The sequence below is a fragment of the Lactuca saligna genome, chromosome 7 (genome assembly GCF_052625555.1).
Source record: "Lactuca saligna cultivar CGN05327 chromosome 7, ASM5262555v1, whole genome shotgun sequence".
Classification (NCBI taxonomy): domain Eukaryota; kingdom Viridiplantae; phylum Streptophyta; class Magnoliopsida; order Asterales; family Asteraceae; genus Lactuca; species Lactuca saligna.
Window position 1 is genome coordinate 45,956,386 of NC_136423.1, and position 19,360 is coordinate 45,975,745.

Sequence of the window (19,360 nt, forward strand, 5' to 3'; positions counted from 1 at the left end):
AACCTGTATCAAGGACCCAAGATTTCGAATGGGGTGAGTTATTAGAAATGATAGTGTAAATACCTGCATGGTTGGGTTTGACTTTCCCATCCTTCACATCTTGCTGGTACTTTGGGCAGTTCCGCTTCCAATGAGCTTTTTCATGGCAATAGAAGCATTCAGCCTCTTTTGGGTCAGAAGAAGGAGTAATGAAACCTTTCTTGGTTCCACTTGAAGAAGAGCCATCAAGGGTCCGAGCCTTGGTACCCTTTGAAGATCTCTTTCTCTTCCTCCCTTGACTCTGCCCGATTGCCAAGACCGGAGTTGAGTCTGGAGTAGGAGTGATAGCAACCGACTTCCCCTTAAGACCTGTTTCTGCGGTCTTGAGAAGTCCCTGAAGTTTGCTGAGGGTGACCTCTTCCTTGTTCATGTGATATGTCATGCGGAATTGATCATAGCACGATGGTAAGGAGTGCAAAATGATATCTATTGCAAGCTCCTCAGGGAAGTTCACATTGAGCTTCAGCAACCGATCCACATACCTTTGCATTTTCTGCATGTGGCTCGTGACGGACTCTCCGTCCTTCATCATGGTTGTTATCATGGAGCAGATGACTTCATACCTCTCTTTTCGTGCACTTTGATGGTATCTTTCCATCAAATCTTGGTGCATTTCATAAGGGTAGAAGTCTTCATAAGACTTTTGGAGTTCAACTGTCATGGTGGCTAACATGATGCAAGCCACCTTGGTTGCATCTCTTTCATGAGCATGAAAGTCAGCGATCTCCTGGGGAGTTGCAGTGGACTCGTCAATTTCCTTAAGCTCCTTGTCAAGGACATATTCTTTGTCCTCGTAGTGGGTAATCATCCTGATGTTTCTGATCCACTTATTGAAGTTGGATCCATCAAAGGTGACTTTCCCACATAGACTCATAAGAGTAAAGGAGCCATTAGGATTCGAGCCAGAAGCATTAGTTGAAGACATCTGAAAAAGAAGAACAAGTTTAGTTTAGATTTAAGAGAGTCCTTAATAAAACACCCAAATGTAATATTAAGGCTAGGATCCAATCACAATATAATATAACTTAGAAGAGGTATGCCGTTATCTAAGCTATACCATATTTGAAAGGTAGGTGAATGACGATTCACCAATTTCCACCACGAAAACCGAAATATTAAATATTTAGTTTTTATTGGTTTTAGAAATTCCTAGATTCTTTGAGATCCAATGAACTTTTCAAAGGCATGTTTCGATCTCAGGAGTGCCCTCCAGGTTTTGTGACTGGGATGCCGAGGATCACAAAACGAGGTGTAAAGTAACCATGCAAATCACTTGGTACCTTTAAAGTTTATCACTCAATCGATGTGCCGGTAAACCACACACGCTCCACCGATACTATAATAAACCTTAAGTCACCCTTTACCTACCTTGTTAAGTCCAAGTTAGTGTGCCGGTTAACCACACACGCTCCACCAACGACTTTGACAAAGTGTAAAGTGTAATTTCATGGATTAGCACCTTATTCACATTTTTCCTAAAGTAACTAAGATTGGGAATTTAATAAACATTTAGTTACTTTATTATATTCATCATACTTTGAATGAGAATTTATAAGTCCTTGTTTTACCCGTTCGGCTAACGACCCTCCACCAGTCAAGCAAGCGGTGGGTGAGAATATTCACCCATTAAGTCACCATTTTATAGGCAACAACCTTATACCCACCTTATAGACCGGCTTCGTGAATGAGGCGTACTAGCGGTAAGACGACTTTATTCTTATACATATATATATAATTATTAAATTATCATAATATAAGTATAAGGGTTGAATTTTAACTTTTAAAATTCTAGGGGTTGGAACTAAAGTTTTAACTTAACTTTACTTGTTCCAAAACTTGAGGGCAAGTTTTGTAACTTTCAAAACTTTTCATTTCTTGTAACTTATGAGTTTAATAGAGTCATAAAATGAAGACTCTTCATTTTTTTATAACTCTTGTGTTTTCTTAATGGTTTTAACTCAAGTGTGACTCTTGGTTTTCCATAACTTAAGGATAAGTTATGGACTCCATTAAAACACATTATGATCAAGAATTAAACTACCAAATAGGTTACAAATAATTCCTATGATCATCTAAAACATCATAAGAACAAGAACATGAATATGAACACAATCAAAAAATTACATAAAACTTTGTAATTTTGATAACTAGTTGTTGTAAATGAATTAGCAAGACATTACACCACCAAAAACAAGTTTACATTTACTAAAACAGTTTAGGGTAATGTTTCTAATTCATTTTCCAGCAACTGAATCGAAATTCTGCACTCATTCGACCCTACTCGCCGAGTGCATGAACATGACTCGCCGAGTTGGTTGAAGATACACATGGACTCGACGAGTCCCCCCTATAGACTCGACGAGTCCATTCGCAGACAGCAAATTTCCGATTCTGTTTTCAACTTTTAAGCACAAATAAGAACAAACAAGCCTAGGCTCTGATACCACTGATGGGTTTTGAGCATTCTAACACTTCCTAAGTGTACATGCAACCCTAATAACCTTGGATCTATGTTTGTCTAATTTGTCATGCAAAGTTGATTTCCAAGGTTATATTCCTATCTAGCATACATGGGGAACAATTTTAACATAAAGTATAGATAGAATAACTTACCTTGTTGTTGCTTGTGTTCCTTGAAACCTTGTGAGCCTAGCACCCCAAGTGTGATGCCTCAAATGCTTCACACAACACCAAATGCTCTTGGAAGAACTTATGAGAGAATACTCACTTCACAAAATCGGCCAAGCCCTCTATTTCTTAGTGTAGCCAATTTGGGAGGAGATCATATTACTTATATAGTGTTGACACACCTAGGGTTAAACCCTAATGTGTCATGACTCTTCATTTCCATGACCCATGGGTTTGTAACTCCCATGGAGCATCCATGGAGCATCCTATGGGTGGAACCCAACTTGATGATCCATGGAGCCTTTTAGCCCACTATACAAGATATGGATGATTTACTTAATCAACCCATATATTTAATTAGTTATCTTTTGATCACTTAATTAATTCTAAATTAATTCTTGATCAAACTAATCAAATAATATTATTAATATATTAGCACTTATAATATATTAATAATCTCCAAGCGTTATTTCTCTCATTTAGTCTATCCAATTGCATGGTGCCATGCAACCCAAATGGACCATGCCGGGTCGGGTCAAGTATATACCAGAAATAGTTATGGACTTAGACACCTTATCCAACACGAAGACCATTAGAAGATGATTGAAGGCGAAGGCTATGTTATCGCTTCTCACCAGGGACCATCACATTGAGGTTTGACCATTCTACATATGATTCTAATATTTTCTTTTGATTCGATAACAATGAAGACGAGCTTGGGCCCCGGTGAACCCATTAAATCAAGTCAGTGATCGTTTGCACACTATGATGTGTTGTTTCCTTCGAATTCATGTTCGCCTTTGAATTTATTCCAAGTAATTTGTCAAGTTTTCTTGTTTTTGCTTCCTGCGTTGGTTCACCATGGTAATAAGATTTCAAATGAATGTTCATCTTTAATGGATTGACAATCTTTTCTGGATTTGATCTTAGAAGAAGATGATTCTCATTACAATCATGTGAATTTGATCATTTTGAAACGGCTGAACCCAAATCATCTTTTCCAACGATCTGCCACCATGGACTTGATACCTCACCGTTTTTCTCAATCTCGACCTAGCGTTATTGCTAGTTGGTTTTGGTTTTGTTGGGAAGAAGGAATCTGTCATTCCGATCTGGTAGAAGTGATATTAACTGGTTTTGACTCTTTCAAAAATGAGCAAAGAAAACCCCCAATAGTTACGATGGTTGTTTTAACGAAGATGAAGATTGGAGTTAGATTAGATCTAAAAAAATCGTGATCAGATAAAAAGGAAGCAGGGGAATTTTTTCTGGAGGAAAAAGAAGAATGGAGACGGAGAGAGACGGAGAGAGAGAGAGAGAGAGAGAGAGAGAGAGAGAGCGAAAGAGAGAGAGAAAGAGAGAGAGAGAGATTGTGGGTGGGACCCCCTTGCATATTAAATTTTATTTATTTATTTAACAAAAAGTAATACAAAACCTCATAAATGGTCCCTGGTAGTGAAATGACAAAAATGTCCCTTACTTAACGGCTAATTGTTAACGGAGTGAGTCGGAAGGACCAAATGTTAAAAGTTTTGAAACCACAGGGACCATCTGTGAGGTTTTTTGAACTTAGGGACTAAACTTGATATTTTTGAAAACCATAGGGACCATTTTTGAAGTTTTGTATAGATATTAAATAAATGACTCCATTTTAGGTAGATAGCGGGAATCGAATCCTTGTCTTCTCCTTGGTAAATATAAATTTGAGTAAATTACACGAATCGTCCCTCGTGCAAGTACCAAAATGCACGTTCAGTCCCTATTTTCAAAAATTAACTCGGACCGTCCTTGAATAAACGTTTTTTTTTACTCTGACCGTCCCTACAGACATAAAATGACTATTTTACCCTTAATAATTTCTTTTTCAATTTTATTTATTTATATATCATTTTTAAATTAAAAAGAAAATTAAAAAAATATATATTGACACAAACCCGCCCATCCCTCCCTTTCCTAGATTCGCATCCTTCTCATTCACACCCATTCATCTTCATCTCCATCGATCAAACAACCTCCCCTTCCGGCGACCCCTGAATCTCTCACTACCACCGCCTAATATGTTCGCCGGCAACCCTGAAGCCACTCCGGTGAGATCATGAAACCGAAGGTTCTACTTCCACCTCCAGCCACCATCCGATTTGGAAACCTTCACCATCTAAAACCAAATTTATCTATGACACTCATGCCAGAACAAGATTTGCAGGTTCCTAATGCATCATCGCCGCCCATCTACTTGTCGATTTCATACCGAAAATGATGATTTCACTAGATTTGAAGGGTTTGGTTTCATAAAAACCCCAAATTGACCCCCACTGGAATTGAATCAAGAAAAATCCCAAAAGCTGATTGTTTCAGAATTTGATGCTTTACTCGAGTTTCCAGCACATCAAAGACGAAAAAAGAACATCCCTTATTTTGTCGACTGTGATGGGGAAGACGATGAACACAGTACAACTGGTGAGGTGAGGGTAAATGGCGATGGTTAGCGGTGGTGCTCCATTTCCAGAAGTGGTGCAGATTACAGGTTATGGTGGTGGTTAAGTGTGATGGTTTCAATAGATTTGAAGTTTTTTTTTTTTGGACTGGTTTTCAAAATTGAGTTTAAGGTTTGATTTCTAGGTTTTGTTTGGATTTTGATTTATTTGAGATTTGAATTTCATTTGGATTTGATTTCATTGGTTAGTGGTGGTGCTTTGCCGGTGGTTGTTAAAGGTGGACAATGATGCCGACTAGTGGTAGATTGTAGGTGGTGGGTTTGCATATTTCCGATGGTGGCGTAGATTTCCAGTGTGGTGGTAGTGATTAAGTTTTCTTCAACAGGTGTGTGTGTGTGTGCCTGAGAGAGAGAGAGAGAGGGAGAGAGAGAGAGAGAGAGAGATTTCCTGATAAAAATAATTTTTAATAATAATAATAATAATAATAAATGTAAAAATAAATGAAAAAGAAATTAAAAAGGGCATTATAGTCATTTCATGTCTTACAAGGGATGAAACGTGCAAATTCAAACTAACAAGGGATGAAGCGTGAAACTTTTTACGATATGAAGGACGGTCCGAGTTAATTTTTGAAAATAGGGACTAAACGTGTATTTTGGCACTTGCATGAGGGACGATTCGTGTAATTTGTCATTAGATTATATACACATTTTGTTGAGTAAATTACACGAATGGTCCCTATGGTTTGGGGTAATTTGCGCACTGGATCCCTAATTTATTTTTTTAACTCGGAATGTCCATATTATTTATTTTTATAACGCGCTTGGTCCCTACTGTTTGTTTTTGTTACGCTTTTGGTCCCTGACTTACTTAAAAAAACTATTATTTAAATAAAGAAAAATGGTGGGGAATGTAAGGTAAGGTGAGAGGGGTGAGATTGGAGGTGTGTTTATTTGAATAAACTAAAAAATCAAGTGCAAAATAGTCTTTTTAGGTAAGACGGGGACCAAGCACGTAATAAACACTAACAGTAGGGACCTTCCGAGTTAAAAAAATAAGTTAGGGACCAAACATGCAAATTACCGTAAACCATAGGGACCATTTGTGTAATTTAATCCATTTTGTTTCGTTCTTGATATAAAATATGTCCATAATACACAATATGTACACACACATATATGCTATATGTCTGGAGCATATTTGTGTAGTGTTTGGCCGAAGACTCTCTTCAAGCCTACTTTTTATTATTATTATTATTATTATTATTATTATTATTACTATTATTATTATTATTATTATTATTAATTTCAATTTTATATTTTTTTTCATCCAAGAACATGCTACAACATGTGAGTAATACATACGCAAATGATATACTCTTTTTGTAACACCTCATCTTTCAAGTAGCTTCAAATTCATCCCTCGGGTTTTAATTATATCAGTTTTGGTCCTTGGATTAGAAATGAGTGGCCACGGGAAGCCCTAGTGGCAAGAAGGTAATTTTGGAGCATGATTAGTACGCAGGGCATACATGTGAGTACGTTAGGCGTACGTAGGTCTAGGTGAAAACCCTAACTTTTAGGCTTTGTGGAGTATTTAAGCATCATTATGGACCCTTTTCCCTCATCTTTTCAGCCTCCAAGTTATGGAATCGTTTTTGGCAAACCCTAGCTTCTCTAGTGTGTGTGTGTGTGAGCTAAGAGTGTGTTTCTTGTGTGGTTGAAGAAGAAGTTGCATCAAGGTGATTGAAGAATGAAGCAAACTAGTAGATCTTGGATCATCACTTCATAAAGAAGCTCCAGAAGGTATAAAGCTTCTACCTTTATGCTTGGATTGTTTAGATCTTGTTTTAGTAGCTTTTTGGTGTTCTTTTTGCCCCAAAAGTCCCAATATTGTGCATGCCTTGTTTTGGATGTGTTGAGCTGTCCTTTCAGACCCTAGGATGGGTCCTAAGGCATAAAAATGAGGTCCCTTTAGCTAGTTTGGTTCCTTGTTAATTGAAGGAGGTCTTAATGGATTAAGACCATGTATTAAGCCCTTTTTGGACGTCTAAAGTATTAAAGTTTGAGACTTTATGATTTGGGAGTACTTTTGAAATGTGGATCTGAAGTATAGGCTCAAGTGCTAAAGCCATTAAGCACTTAAGAAAGGAAATGGAATTGCAAGGGTACACCCTGCATACCCGATGAGCCACCCCGATGGTGGATTCTGCGCAGCCTCATGTACGATGAGCGTACCTTAGGAGTATGCCCCGCATACTCGGTCATTTTGGGCTTCTTCGATTGGGGCTTCGGTTTTGGACTTGGATTGTATTGGGCCATGTTGGGCCACCTGGACTTTATGGTTTGGGTTTTTGTCTTGCTGGATTTTCTTGAGTGAAGGCCATGAAAGAGAGTAGGCCCAATTTGGAAAATTAGGCCATATTTGGGCCTTAGAAGCTTAATTGGATTTTTGGGCTTTTGGTCATTTAGCTTGGGCCTTAGTTTTGGGCCAAGTTTGAGGAAGGGTAAAAAGGTCTTTTACCCTAAATTGGACTCATGGTGTGAGTTAAGATCTAGTTATTAATATATAGTCATTTGTGGTGTTTGATAGCGCGCGGGCTCTAGTGAGTCTGCAGTCAGAGATTTCTCAGGGATCAACTGTTGATGGGGTTGGCTTGGTAATAACAGCCAGGGATCTTCTATGTGATTCGACAGTGTGAGGTGAGTTTTGCCTCACTATACCTGTGGGTCAAAGGCACCAATGCTGACCCACTAGTTTTGGTTATCTGTTAGTAGAAGGGTACCTTAGGGGCTGTATATAGTTATGTAGGATAGACTGAGGATTCTTGATCTAAGCTCCCTAACATGTTCCTCATTTGGTTGTGGTTCTAGAGTGGGATCATCTGTCCGGGTGACTATTTCACCTCTGAATATATACGACCATGCATTCCTTGGATGGTTGATATTGAGTATGTTGTTATGCTTAGTGATCTGTTAGATCTGCCTGTTATCTGTTCTAGCTATATGTTTACCAATTGTATGTATTGATGTAGTGTGGTTGGGTTGAGACTGTACTGCTTTGTGCTGCCTGTCAACAAACCCGGTGATATTTATCGATATGTTATATGTATGCTTATCTGTTATGTATATGTTGACATGTTTTGTGTGTATGGTTGGGTTAAGGTGAACCTTCTTAGTGCTGAAGGCCAATAGACCCAGGGCGGCCCAGATAAACTGAAGGCCTATGAGGCGGACCAGTCAGGCCGAAGGCCCGAAGAACGGTCCAGACATGCTGAAGGACCAATGAGGCGGTCCAGACATGCTGAAGGTTCTGTGAGCGGTCCAGACAACCTGAAGGCCCGGTAAGGCGATCCATACATGCTGAAGGCTCTGTATGCATGCTGTTTATGGTATATGTTATCTGTTGTGTGTTGGTATTCTGGGGGAACTCACTAAACTTCGTGCTTACAATTTTGGTTTATGGTTTCAGGTGCTTCAGTGGATCATGTCAAGGTGAAGGCGTGACCGTACACATCCTCGCGTTTTGGACATATGATTTCTGGGGAACTCTGATAATATGAATGTTTTGAAAATTATGTGGAAAGCGATTCTGATTTTTAAAGTAATGTTTTGGAAACAATGGTTTTGTAAATACACCTTTAGAAAAAGGGTTGCTTTGAAAAGTGCTAATTTTATAAATTTTTATGGATGTTACACTTTTAATATTTCATAAAACATTTAGATGTTCAACAGTCCACGTATTCGAGTAGGAATTGAAAAAAAATAGTATTTCTTGGACAAGGTTGCTTCAAAATCCTCTTCTTAATTTGTAATTTTTTGGTTGCTCTAGCTCCTTTCTAGCTTCCTGAATAAATTTTAGTTGTTCAAAAGAGTCTTTGCTTCTTGTTATGGGTTATATAACCAAGTGTTTGCATGGATGTCATAGTGGTGTGCATGGTGGTGATTATCGAGTTAAAGGATAAGGTGTTTGGGAGCGAATTATTGCTTCTTGTCATCGGGTGAACGAGAAAGGTATTATTTTTCTTTTCTAACCTGCAAAAACAAGTTCAATATAGTGATGTTATAATCCCGTTAAAGAATAAATTTCAAGATTGTACTATTTGGTGAAAGACAAAGAGTGTCTTGTTAGAGATAAATGGTCAAATAATACTAGGTATTGGTGTTGGAGTCAAGATAACCATGGAGGTGTGGAGTTGTGGCATATAGAGGAATTGGACCATCTAGTTTGTGATGTGCAACTTAATGATCAATGAGACAAGTGGCTTGGGATTTGGATCTTACGGAGGTGTTCACGATTGAAGCTACTAGGCACCATAAAATGATTAATTTGTTGGTGATTTTGTATTATCAATGTGTATTTAAGTGTAATGGATTGACTGGTTGACCAAAAATCAATCTTGATGAATATTAAACAAGTAAGGAAGGTACAGAGTGCACACTTGTTTAAGTTCATTCAAGATTCAAAGTAGACTGTCATTTAGAAGCGAAGCCCCTAAACGAAAGGGGATCCGGGGGTAGCGCCCCTGGGAGCGGGGTCCAAGGGGCGGCAACCCCTTAGAAATTTGAATTTTCTATAAATGAACCCGATTTTTTTACTTTGTTTTGACCTTTATTAATGATCCGATTTTGTGACGGTTTATGACTGTTTTGACAGTTGGAGTAGTTTTTGGACAAAAAAATATGTCTTGACAATTTTCAAACAAATGAAGTATTTAATCATTTTGGTCATCATTTTCTTGGTACAATAATCATGAAAATCATACTTCATATTCTCTGTTCTTGAAACTCTTATGAGTCTTATCCGATTAAAGGTTGGGAGTATCACCCAAATACTTTAATCTGAAAGTGTACACACAATTTTCAGAATTTTCAAGCCTTTTATTACCCCGAAACTATAACAAAGATTAAAGTATTTCTGTGATCATGACAAGTGACGATTCTGTGAAGGATATGACAAGCAAGTTTGACTAATTGAACAAGTTTGACAAACTGAACAAGTTTGAAGGGCAAAATTTTCGTAGATGGCAGAAGAAGATGCACTTTCTCCTCACTACTATGAAAATGATGTATGTCCCGAGTACACCCATGTCAGTCTTACCCGAATCTGTTGAAGATGAACCTTTGGAGGCAACAAGAAGGAGATTAAAGTGGGGAAATGATGATAACAAATGGCATTGTCATATTCTCAATTGTCATATTCTCAATGATATGTTTTACTCTCTTTTTGAAAATCCTGGCCAAAACTTGTAGTGTGCCATTCACAAGGTTTCCATCATTCACGATTCATGTTGTGTTTCACTTAACACTACTTTAATTTCATTAATTGTGATGTTTGGATTATTTTCCATTTTTTTAGCATGTAACATTTAAAAGCTTTTGTTTGGCGTTTATGAGTGTTTTCTTGTTTGGGTCCCGTTTTTGGGTTTCTTTTTAATATCATCATTTTGTTTGTTAAAAAACATAACACTACTTCAATTCTGGTCAATGAAATTGTATTCTATGCTTATTAAACTTTAATAACAAAACGAAATAACTAAAAAGACAAAAACCTACTCCTAAAAATGTTCGTGTGACAACTCCGATTGTTAAATGTATTTAACAACTTACTTGCAACGCAATTATGTTTCTCAACATATGATTCACATACGCAAACAAATAATATGATGATCTTTGCTTTGCTATTCAAGGTGGAAGTGACAACATGAAAACCTTTTGTCTTATGTTTGCGATGCATGGGGTGTTTATCACGGACCTCGTGATTGTTTTGTTAAATCCAATAAATGAAGGTTACCACACTCGATGTAAGGATTCCATATATGATTCTTTTCTAAGGTTTAATAATGTTTAGGTTTTAGTATTAAATTAGTTCAAATTTTAAATCAAACTACAAGCTGAATACGTTTTTTAATTATTTTAATTCGAAATAAAAAGCTAAACGACACACTTGCAAATGAAAAAGTGAAAAACCTATTCGTTCGTGGGATTAATAAAAGTATAAAACTTTATCGTGATCAAATAATTCTTTAAAAACTTTTGAATTAATTCTGAAATTGGAAACTAACCTTTACAAAGTATTAAATCAACAGCCAAAAACATAATCAATCACAGCTAAAAATAAAATAAAATAAGATCAATTAAAAACTTAATCTCAATCTAACCTGTTAAAATAAATATTTCTCAATCTCGTCATCAAAGGAAACTATGAAATACTACTGATCCCCTCTCATGCAATCTATCCTCCCAATCATAATGCATGTGGGTGGCACGTGATCTAAATTTCATAAGGAATATCAAATATGAAACTTTTCTTACGTCATTTTCTAGTCAAATAATCGGGCCAAAAAGATTCCAAGTCAAATTCATCATCCATTATATTCCCTTTTCTCTTTTCTCTTTTTTTCTCTTTATATATATTTTTAATATACAATAAGTCAATAACTAAAACGTATAAATATAAAAAAGGCAAACATTAGTCCATTCTCTGTACTACAAAATATCACCTGCCATTACATATCACGATGATATGACACAATTAATAGATACATAAAACGTGCTAAAGTTAAATTCTTTAATAAACTCAATTCATGAATTTTAACCAAACAGTCCGACCTTAAAGGGTTAAAGGGGAGTAAATGTCTTACTATCATCAATTAGTAATTACCTTGTCTTTCAGCAGAACAAAAGTTTTAATCCATCAAAACATTAATATCCGCACAAACTATAATTATTGTAATTTGAAAATACCTACAAAGAGAAATTTCCATGAGCTCATACTTGCGTCATTTTCATCATCAAGACATCTTTCCATGGGATACATTCTTCTAGAAACAAAATTAAAATCATTTATAAGTTAATCATTGTTAAGATATTAATGTGTAAAAAAGATATAAATATGTAAGATCATTTCCAACTCACTCCTATTTTTTCTCCTAAAAATGAAGTAAAAAATAGAGCAAATAGTGTTTCATCTCCAACCTTACTCAATTTTTACTCCCAAAAAATATATTCCTAGTATATTTTTTTTCTAACTTATATAGATTGTCAATCATATCTCTTCTACTAATTCGGTTTCAACAAATATACAATCAATATATTTTTTTTATTACAATACTATTAAATAAATAAACTTATATTTATAACACCTAATTAAAAGCTTTTATAAAATACGTTATCATATTTTAAAATTGTAACATACACGTTCAACTATCGTGTATTGTAAATTATAAAAGTGAATAATATTACGAAATTTTAATGTAAATTTGAATGTTAAGTTCTAACAGATGATTTTTACTAGAAATAAAGTAAAACTATGCTTAGAATCATTCAGAAAGTATTTGAAGTCTTATAAGATTCCAATCAAATGTCATATAGTGAAATTTAGCGAAAATATAAAATTTGAAATAAGTAAAATTTTATTATTTAAAGTTGTAAAGAATCTCGTTAGAAAAGTTTCGGCGAAAACCTCGTCGAAATCTGAGTTATAACGAAGAAGTTATAACCAATTGAAGATTCGCGATAAAACCGACAAACACTATGTCGCGTAAAAAGTGAGTTTCCGATAAACTACTTTTTAGCCTTAGTGATCTAAAAGAAAGTTGTAGAACTCGTTAAAATAATAAACTTTCATATAAAGAACTTTTAAATCTGACTTCGTATGAGGAAGTTATGATTTTTCTAAGTTTCGGAATAGCAGTAGACAGCTAAAAACTCGAAATAAAGATTGAGCGATATTTAGCCGACACAACCTAAACGAGAATTGAAGGTCTTATAAATAGTAGTATAACGATAAAAGTTTGACAAAAATGGACATCGGATGAAGAAATTATGAATTTTTAACGGATTTTCTATCCCGGTCTGTTAAAAATAATAATATTAAAAATAAATCAAAACTAGCAAACAGAGTCTAAATGAAAGTTGTAGAATATATTCTCACCTACACGTGCATATAAAGAACGTCAAAAACGGAACTCGTATGTGAAAGTTATGAATTTTAGAAGTTTGGGGCTCATTTTCCGAGGAATTTTGCATGGATAAGTTCGAAATAGGCCACATGTCGCATTCTTCCTGGGTCCAAACTCGGTCCAGCAGGCGTCCGGCGCATGTCGCGATGAGTCATCCGAAGCAGCTGCGTCACCAAGTCGTGCCGCGTCCGAGGTGCGACGAGTGTCGGGTCCGAGCCGATAACTCCATGCCTTCCGAGCCTCGCCCTTCTGCCGCGTGTATCGAGCCTCACATCGGTGCCAGCTACCCTTCGCTCCTGCTGACACACGCCTCTCCCTCCTTGCTTCGGATCCGACCCTCGCAATCTCGCCCCTATAAATAGAAGGGCTGCGAGATCTTCCGACTACTTTTGGAATTTTGCCATTTTCACCCTTTTTCTTATATTTTCACTATTTTGACATCCCCCGAAGCCCCGATAACAATATTAACACCCGAAACACGCCCCGAAGTGCCCGAGAAATTTATCTTTTCGGTTTGAAACCCTACCTTCGCAGAGCCCGATTTTCAAGAAAGCTCCCGTTGTTTATAGAAGAAAGCTATTTATAGTAACAAAGTGCTTCCCAAATTACTATTTTGATCCTGGTTAATTCACAGTGAGTTCACTATATAGGAACAATTGTAGATTATGTGTTATATGTGCTATGTGCTTTTCAGTGTTATTATTCCGAGTTATTTTCCCGTGATATTCTGACATTGACTTTGAGTCTTTGGCCATGTAGAGCAAGTCTCGTATTGGTAATATACCTTTGATCATGTAGACCATGTCTTGTAATATTTTTGGTATTGGCTTTGTGCCTTTGACCATGTAAAGCAAGACTCGTATAACTTTTGATATTGGTAATGGGCTAGGTAGGGCTAAAAGCTTGTATATGCTAGCAAAATGATAATCAGAAATTTATATGCCTTCTATGCCATTTGGGCTGAACTTTATTGATGTATATCAAACATTGAAAAGTATATCTTTGAATAAAGTTTTTGATTGATATGAAGACCTGTCACATAATTTCACATATGTCTTTGTTGTTCCTCTTTGCTTTTGCCATATTGATGCATATATATGGCATAACGGTATATTGTATCCATTATTGAACTCACTAAGCGTCACCGCTTACCCTCTCAATATTTTAATAAATTGCAGGCAATAAGCATCAAGTATAGCCATATACTGTCGGAAGAATTAGAATAGTTTATATTGTTACTTTTGTATTTAAGTTTTAGTATGTATAAAATTACAATATCCTGAGTAGTTTTGTAATAAACTTAAACTTAGTCGGTTTGTATCCAATGTTTTGTAACAACACCATCTTGTATAATAAAATATTATTTTATGAATATGCATGTAGCATGTTTTGGAGTAATGAGGTATATAATTCATGAAAGTATTGAGGAGGGTCTTTCAATCATGGTATCAGAGCGGTAGTTTAAGTGAACTAAATTCTAAGAATTAGTATTTAGACTTAAACTATTGGGAGTTCAATAAATGAACTAATTCATTGTTAGTATACGGATACAAACCATAGGAAAGACTTAAATGAAGTATTAGGTTATAATAAATCCTAATATTCTAAATTACTATATTACGCCAAATTTTCAGAGTAATTGCTAAAGCAGTATGTAGTTATACACCAGAAATGGTGGGATCGTCGTCTTGATGAAGGGGAAACTCCAGTATCCCCTCGTGAGGTGCGACTTATGGATAAACTGACTGGTGTTATTCAACAAACTCTCGAAGATCAAAAGAAGGATAATAATAAAGGAAAGGAGAAAGTTGTTGGAGAATCTTCAGGAGAGAGGGCGAGACATCCCTCTTTCAAAACTTTTAAGAGCAGTGGAGATATAGAGTTTGCCGGTGTCCTTAATCCTATAGTCGTTCTTACTTGAATTCAGAACACAGAGAAAGTATTTCGTATTTCCCATGTGGATAATGAGGACAAGGCTAATTATGCATCTGCAATGTTAGTTGATGAAGCCTTAGTCTGGTGGAAAGCAACGTATGAAGCTCTCAATGGTTATGACCAGGAGAACTTGTCCTGGGAGTTGTTCAAGGCTCGACTGCTAAGGAAGTATTGTCCTCTAGACATGCGGAGAAGGTTAGAGAAAGAATTCCTAGAACTCAAACAAGAAGAGAAGACGGTGAATGAGTATGAGACTCAGTTCAATCAGCGAGCACGGTTCGCTGCAAAGTACATACCAACTGAAGACGATAAAATTCAGTTGTTCTTAGAAGGGTTACGATATGAAATCCGTGATTATTTGATAAATAGGGATGTTCTATCGTTTGACAAAGCTGTGGAGTATGCTAGAAAGCGTGAGCATAACTTGGAGATACATGGTGCCACTATTTCTGTTTCAAAGCTGCTACGTATTGAACAAACTGCTCCTGTTTCCTCTATGCCACCACCTCGACCTATTCGAGTCGATTCAAATTCAAGGATGTAATCTCAGAATGCATCTCGGGGCCGTGGTAGGTCACAATCTTTTTCTCTTCAGTCACCATTATGTAGAAGATGCGGAAAGAATCACCAAGGCCAGTGCGAAATAGATAAACCACACACATCCACTCCGCACCCGGAATGTGGTGTTTCTGACTTTCTGGGTGCGGTTCACAAACTGTACCATGAGGTTCCTAGTACATTGTCCGACCTTAAAAAGAAACTAACTGAAAATGCATTACTTTTTTTTTTTATTATTTAATTTAAAGCATTATTTTTATTGTCATCTTTTCATTCACTTTCTTTTCACTCTTGTTTTTCACTACCTTTTACTTCTATCTTTTTACAATAAAATAAAATTAATTTTAAAGACTATAGTTCAAAAAATAGATAGAATTAATTAAAAAATGATTAATAAACACACAAATTAATAAAAATTGAAATATATCATTACTTAAAAATAAAAATTACATAATAAAAAGAACAACAAAGATTAAAAAAGAAAAACAAACATGAAACAATCTAGGTGAAACATTTTTTCATGATCTTCTTTCTCATCCTCAAAACTAGTTTGAAGTACCGTCCCAAAAGATTGTCGGTATTTTGCATCAAGAATTGCATATATTCTATTTCTTTTCTTTCCTCGTGCGCATTTTTGGCAAATGCCAAACGTTTATTGTAATTCAATTTGTATTTGATCAAATGACTCATTCATTTTCCGCATTTCTTTTGTTTCACTGTTGAAATCCGATGCATTGGAAGAAGACCCCTTCCCCCTCCTTTTTTTTCTTTGTCTCTACCCATTGGTCGGTCAATTTCTTCTAGCTTGAGCTCGCCGTCATCATTTAAATCTAACCCGCCACGAGTATCTGAAGAATTTGTGTATCCACTTGAGTCTGTTTATGTTCTTTTTGTTGGTGTTCCTCCGAGTAGGATAGTGCCTTTAAAATTTTTCCATCTTGGACTATAAGATAACACTTTCCAACAATCATTATACTTGAACATCTTTCTCGTTTCCTCGTGAAACAAATGCGAAGCCTATTGAAGAATTTATTCATTATCCTGACCACTTATCCTTTGGGTTTTTAAGTTGTAGTACAACTTATTCATCTTTGAAACACATTTCGCGATATCTCCCCACTTTGAATTTAGTTGGTGTTTAGTACGGTAGTCATCACCTTCACCTAATTCCTTTCAAAATCTTTCAAAAAATTCATAGCCACAAATGGCCAATTGATTGTGCATTTCCTATCTCTAAATCCTCCGAAATGTCAACCCAAGATTGTGTCAACAATAACTCTTCTGTTGGAGTCCATACTTTAGGCTTGGCCTTTATTTTTTCTCTTCCACGATATTTTTCCCTCTGCGACATGGAAGGGTGAGGGGTTGAGTTTCCTGTATGATTTCATTATCCGAGTCATCGAGGCTACGGGTTTGAGGGTGGTAGGGTGGGGTGTGAGTTTGAGAGTGATAAGGTGGGGTTTGTCTGTGGGGTTGATTTTGTGAAAGTTGATCGGAAAAAAACAGCAAAGTTGTTGAACATGTTGGAGTTAATATTTGACACTTGCATGGGGTAGTATTCTCGAATATTTTGGTATTGAAATTGTGGAAGAGATTGAATTGGAGCATCAAGTTGGGGACGATAAGCCGGAAATGATAGGTTGAAAGAAAAAATGTTTCAAGTTACCGTAATTGAACTAGAAATACATGTTTTTCTTCTATTATATTTTGGGCTTTAGTTATTGGGTTTGTTGGATTTATTTTTCTTAGAATTGAAGAGGATAAGGATAAAAGAAGGTTTGATTTTGATTGTGGAATAGAAGGGGTATTTATAGTGTTGTAATTGATTTAAAAAATGATTGTTTGTAATTAAAAAAAGGAATGCTATTTTTTTTATTACCGTTGGAATTCAATTCAAAATAAATAAATAATAAATTACATTGAAATGGATCAATCACAGCAAGAGAGAGACAACGGTAAGGGGATACCGCACCTCCCTGTGGGTACACCTTCCAACTTAAGTTTCTTGATATTTAGTATATTATTTTTTAGATTGATTTATTTCATTTTTACCCATTAATTAATCAATGAAATTTGGAAAAGTTTAAATGCTAGAAATAACAATATGCTTTTTCATCTAGGACAAGCCTAAATATTAGAAATAACAACATAGGTTCTTATATTGATATAGGTTTTTTTCTATTATACTTCATTTTTTATTAACGTGTTTATACTTTGAATTTTTTTACACTATTATAGCAATGTACTTCCTTTATTTTTGGGTATTACAATATTATACCTTCAAAAACCCACCCAATCATTACTTTGTTTTTATATGACGTTATATTGGGTCTATACTCAAATACAATGCACTAATAGAAAGAAACCAAAGCTCGGTGTTTATTATATTAGTTTCGTAGCAAACTATATTCATTTATTTCCATTATAGCATTGCATTCCCGTTTTTTTTATTAGGGTATTTGTAATTTTGAAAAATCTATCCCATTACAACAATATAGTTTCAATATTTTTTTTTAATACCGACACCTAACTATATCAAATGAGGTGCACAACCTAATTTCTAACTTGTCAAAGATCAGACCCGTTCAGATCTCATACACAAGAACGAAATTATATAAAAAAAGAACTTTAAACTAAAACCATAATTTTTTGTCAATTAGAAGAACCATTTAATTCACTCAATATTAAAATAAATGTAGTAGTATTCTAGTTTGATAAGTTTATGAAAAAATAAAGTGTAAAAGGGAAAGCAATATGATGAAGTAAGCGATAGATAAAAGAAAGGGAAAAAGGTAAAGCAAAAATCCAAATGGCGGTGTTTGCTTTGTTAAATTATATGTGCATCATTTTCTTCAAGTTAAATTCTATTTAACTTGGTAAGATATTTTAAAATTTAAAGTTGTACTGTGATAATCAGTTAAAAAAAATTGACAACTAGTATAATACTTAAAAATTTAAAAAGTATATATATTTAAGAAAATTTGATTTTGAAAATCTAGTTGTCTCTTTTAGTACCGATATATTAGTACTTCATTTTCGTCTTACTCTTTAAAATCCAAAAATCTGTCACATTTCACTTTATCTCATTTTTTTTTAAATAAAATTATTATAATTTTAAAAACTATGATTTAATAAATAAATACAATTAATTAAAATAATTGTTAATAAACACAAAAAGAATAAAAATAAAAATATTTCATTTGTTAAAAATAAAACTTACATAATAAAAATAAGAGAACATAATTAAAAATAAGAATAATTAAAATGCTACATCACCTCGAATCATCACCCGAATCCCCGACGAAAAAATGTGAATCTTCACCTGAATCGTCAAATAAATGATTATGTCAATCGTCGATCACGAGTTGTATGCTGTCTCTGTGAATATGTTCCACCGAATCAGTGTGAAAGGTGTGATGACTTTCGCGATCAAGTACTTCCCTTTTGTTTGCACTATACTATGGCATACCAACAACTACACCTTCGCCGGTTTGCAAGATCTCGTTTTTATCGTAGCGACATATTCCTTTTCCTTCATCTTCTAAAATCATATTATGTAATATGGTTCATGCATACATTATATTTTGCAACCTTGCAACCTCATATGATCACGTCGGAACTTGCAGTACTTTCCAACGCCGATTAAGTACACCAAATGATCGGTCAACATCCTTCCTAACTGATTCTTAGGCCATCTTAAACTTTATTTTTTTTCGTCGTTCTAACATGTAAATAATTTCATAAAGATACATAAGTTAGGATATATCCTATCAGTAAGATAGTACCCACACTTATATGCTAC

The 19,360-nt window shown here is 35.3% G+C and overlaps 1 protein-coding gene across 1 annotated transcript; it reads left to right on the forward strand.

Moving 5' to 3' along the window:
• The first annotated feature begins 15,058 nt into the window (after window positions 1-15,058).
• LOC145006892 (uncharacterized) lies at window positions 15,059-15,544 on the forward strand. Its single transcript, XM_078965916.1, has one exon. The coding sequence runs from the start codon at window positions 15,059-15,061 to the stop codon at window positions 15,542-15,544; it is 486 nt and encodes a 161-aa protein (XP_078822042.1).
• Window positions 15,545-19,360: the final 3,816 nt, after the last annotated feature.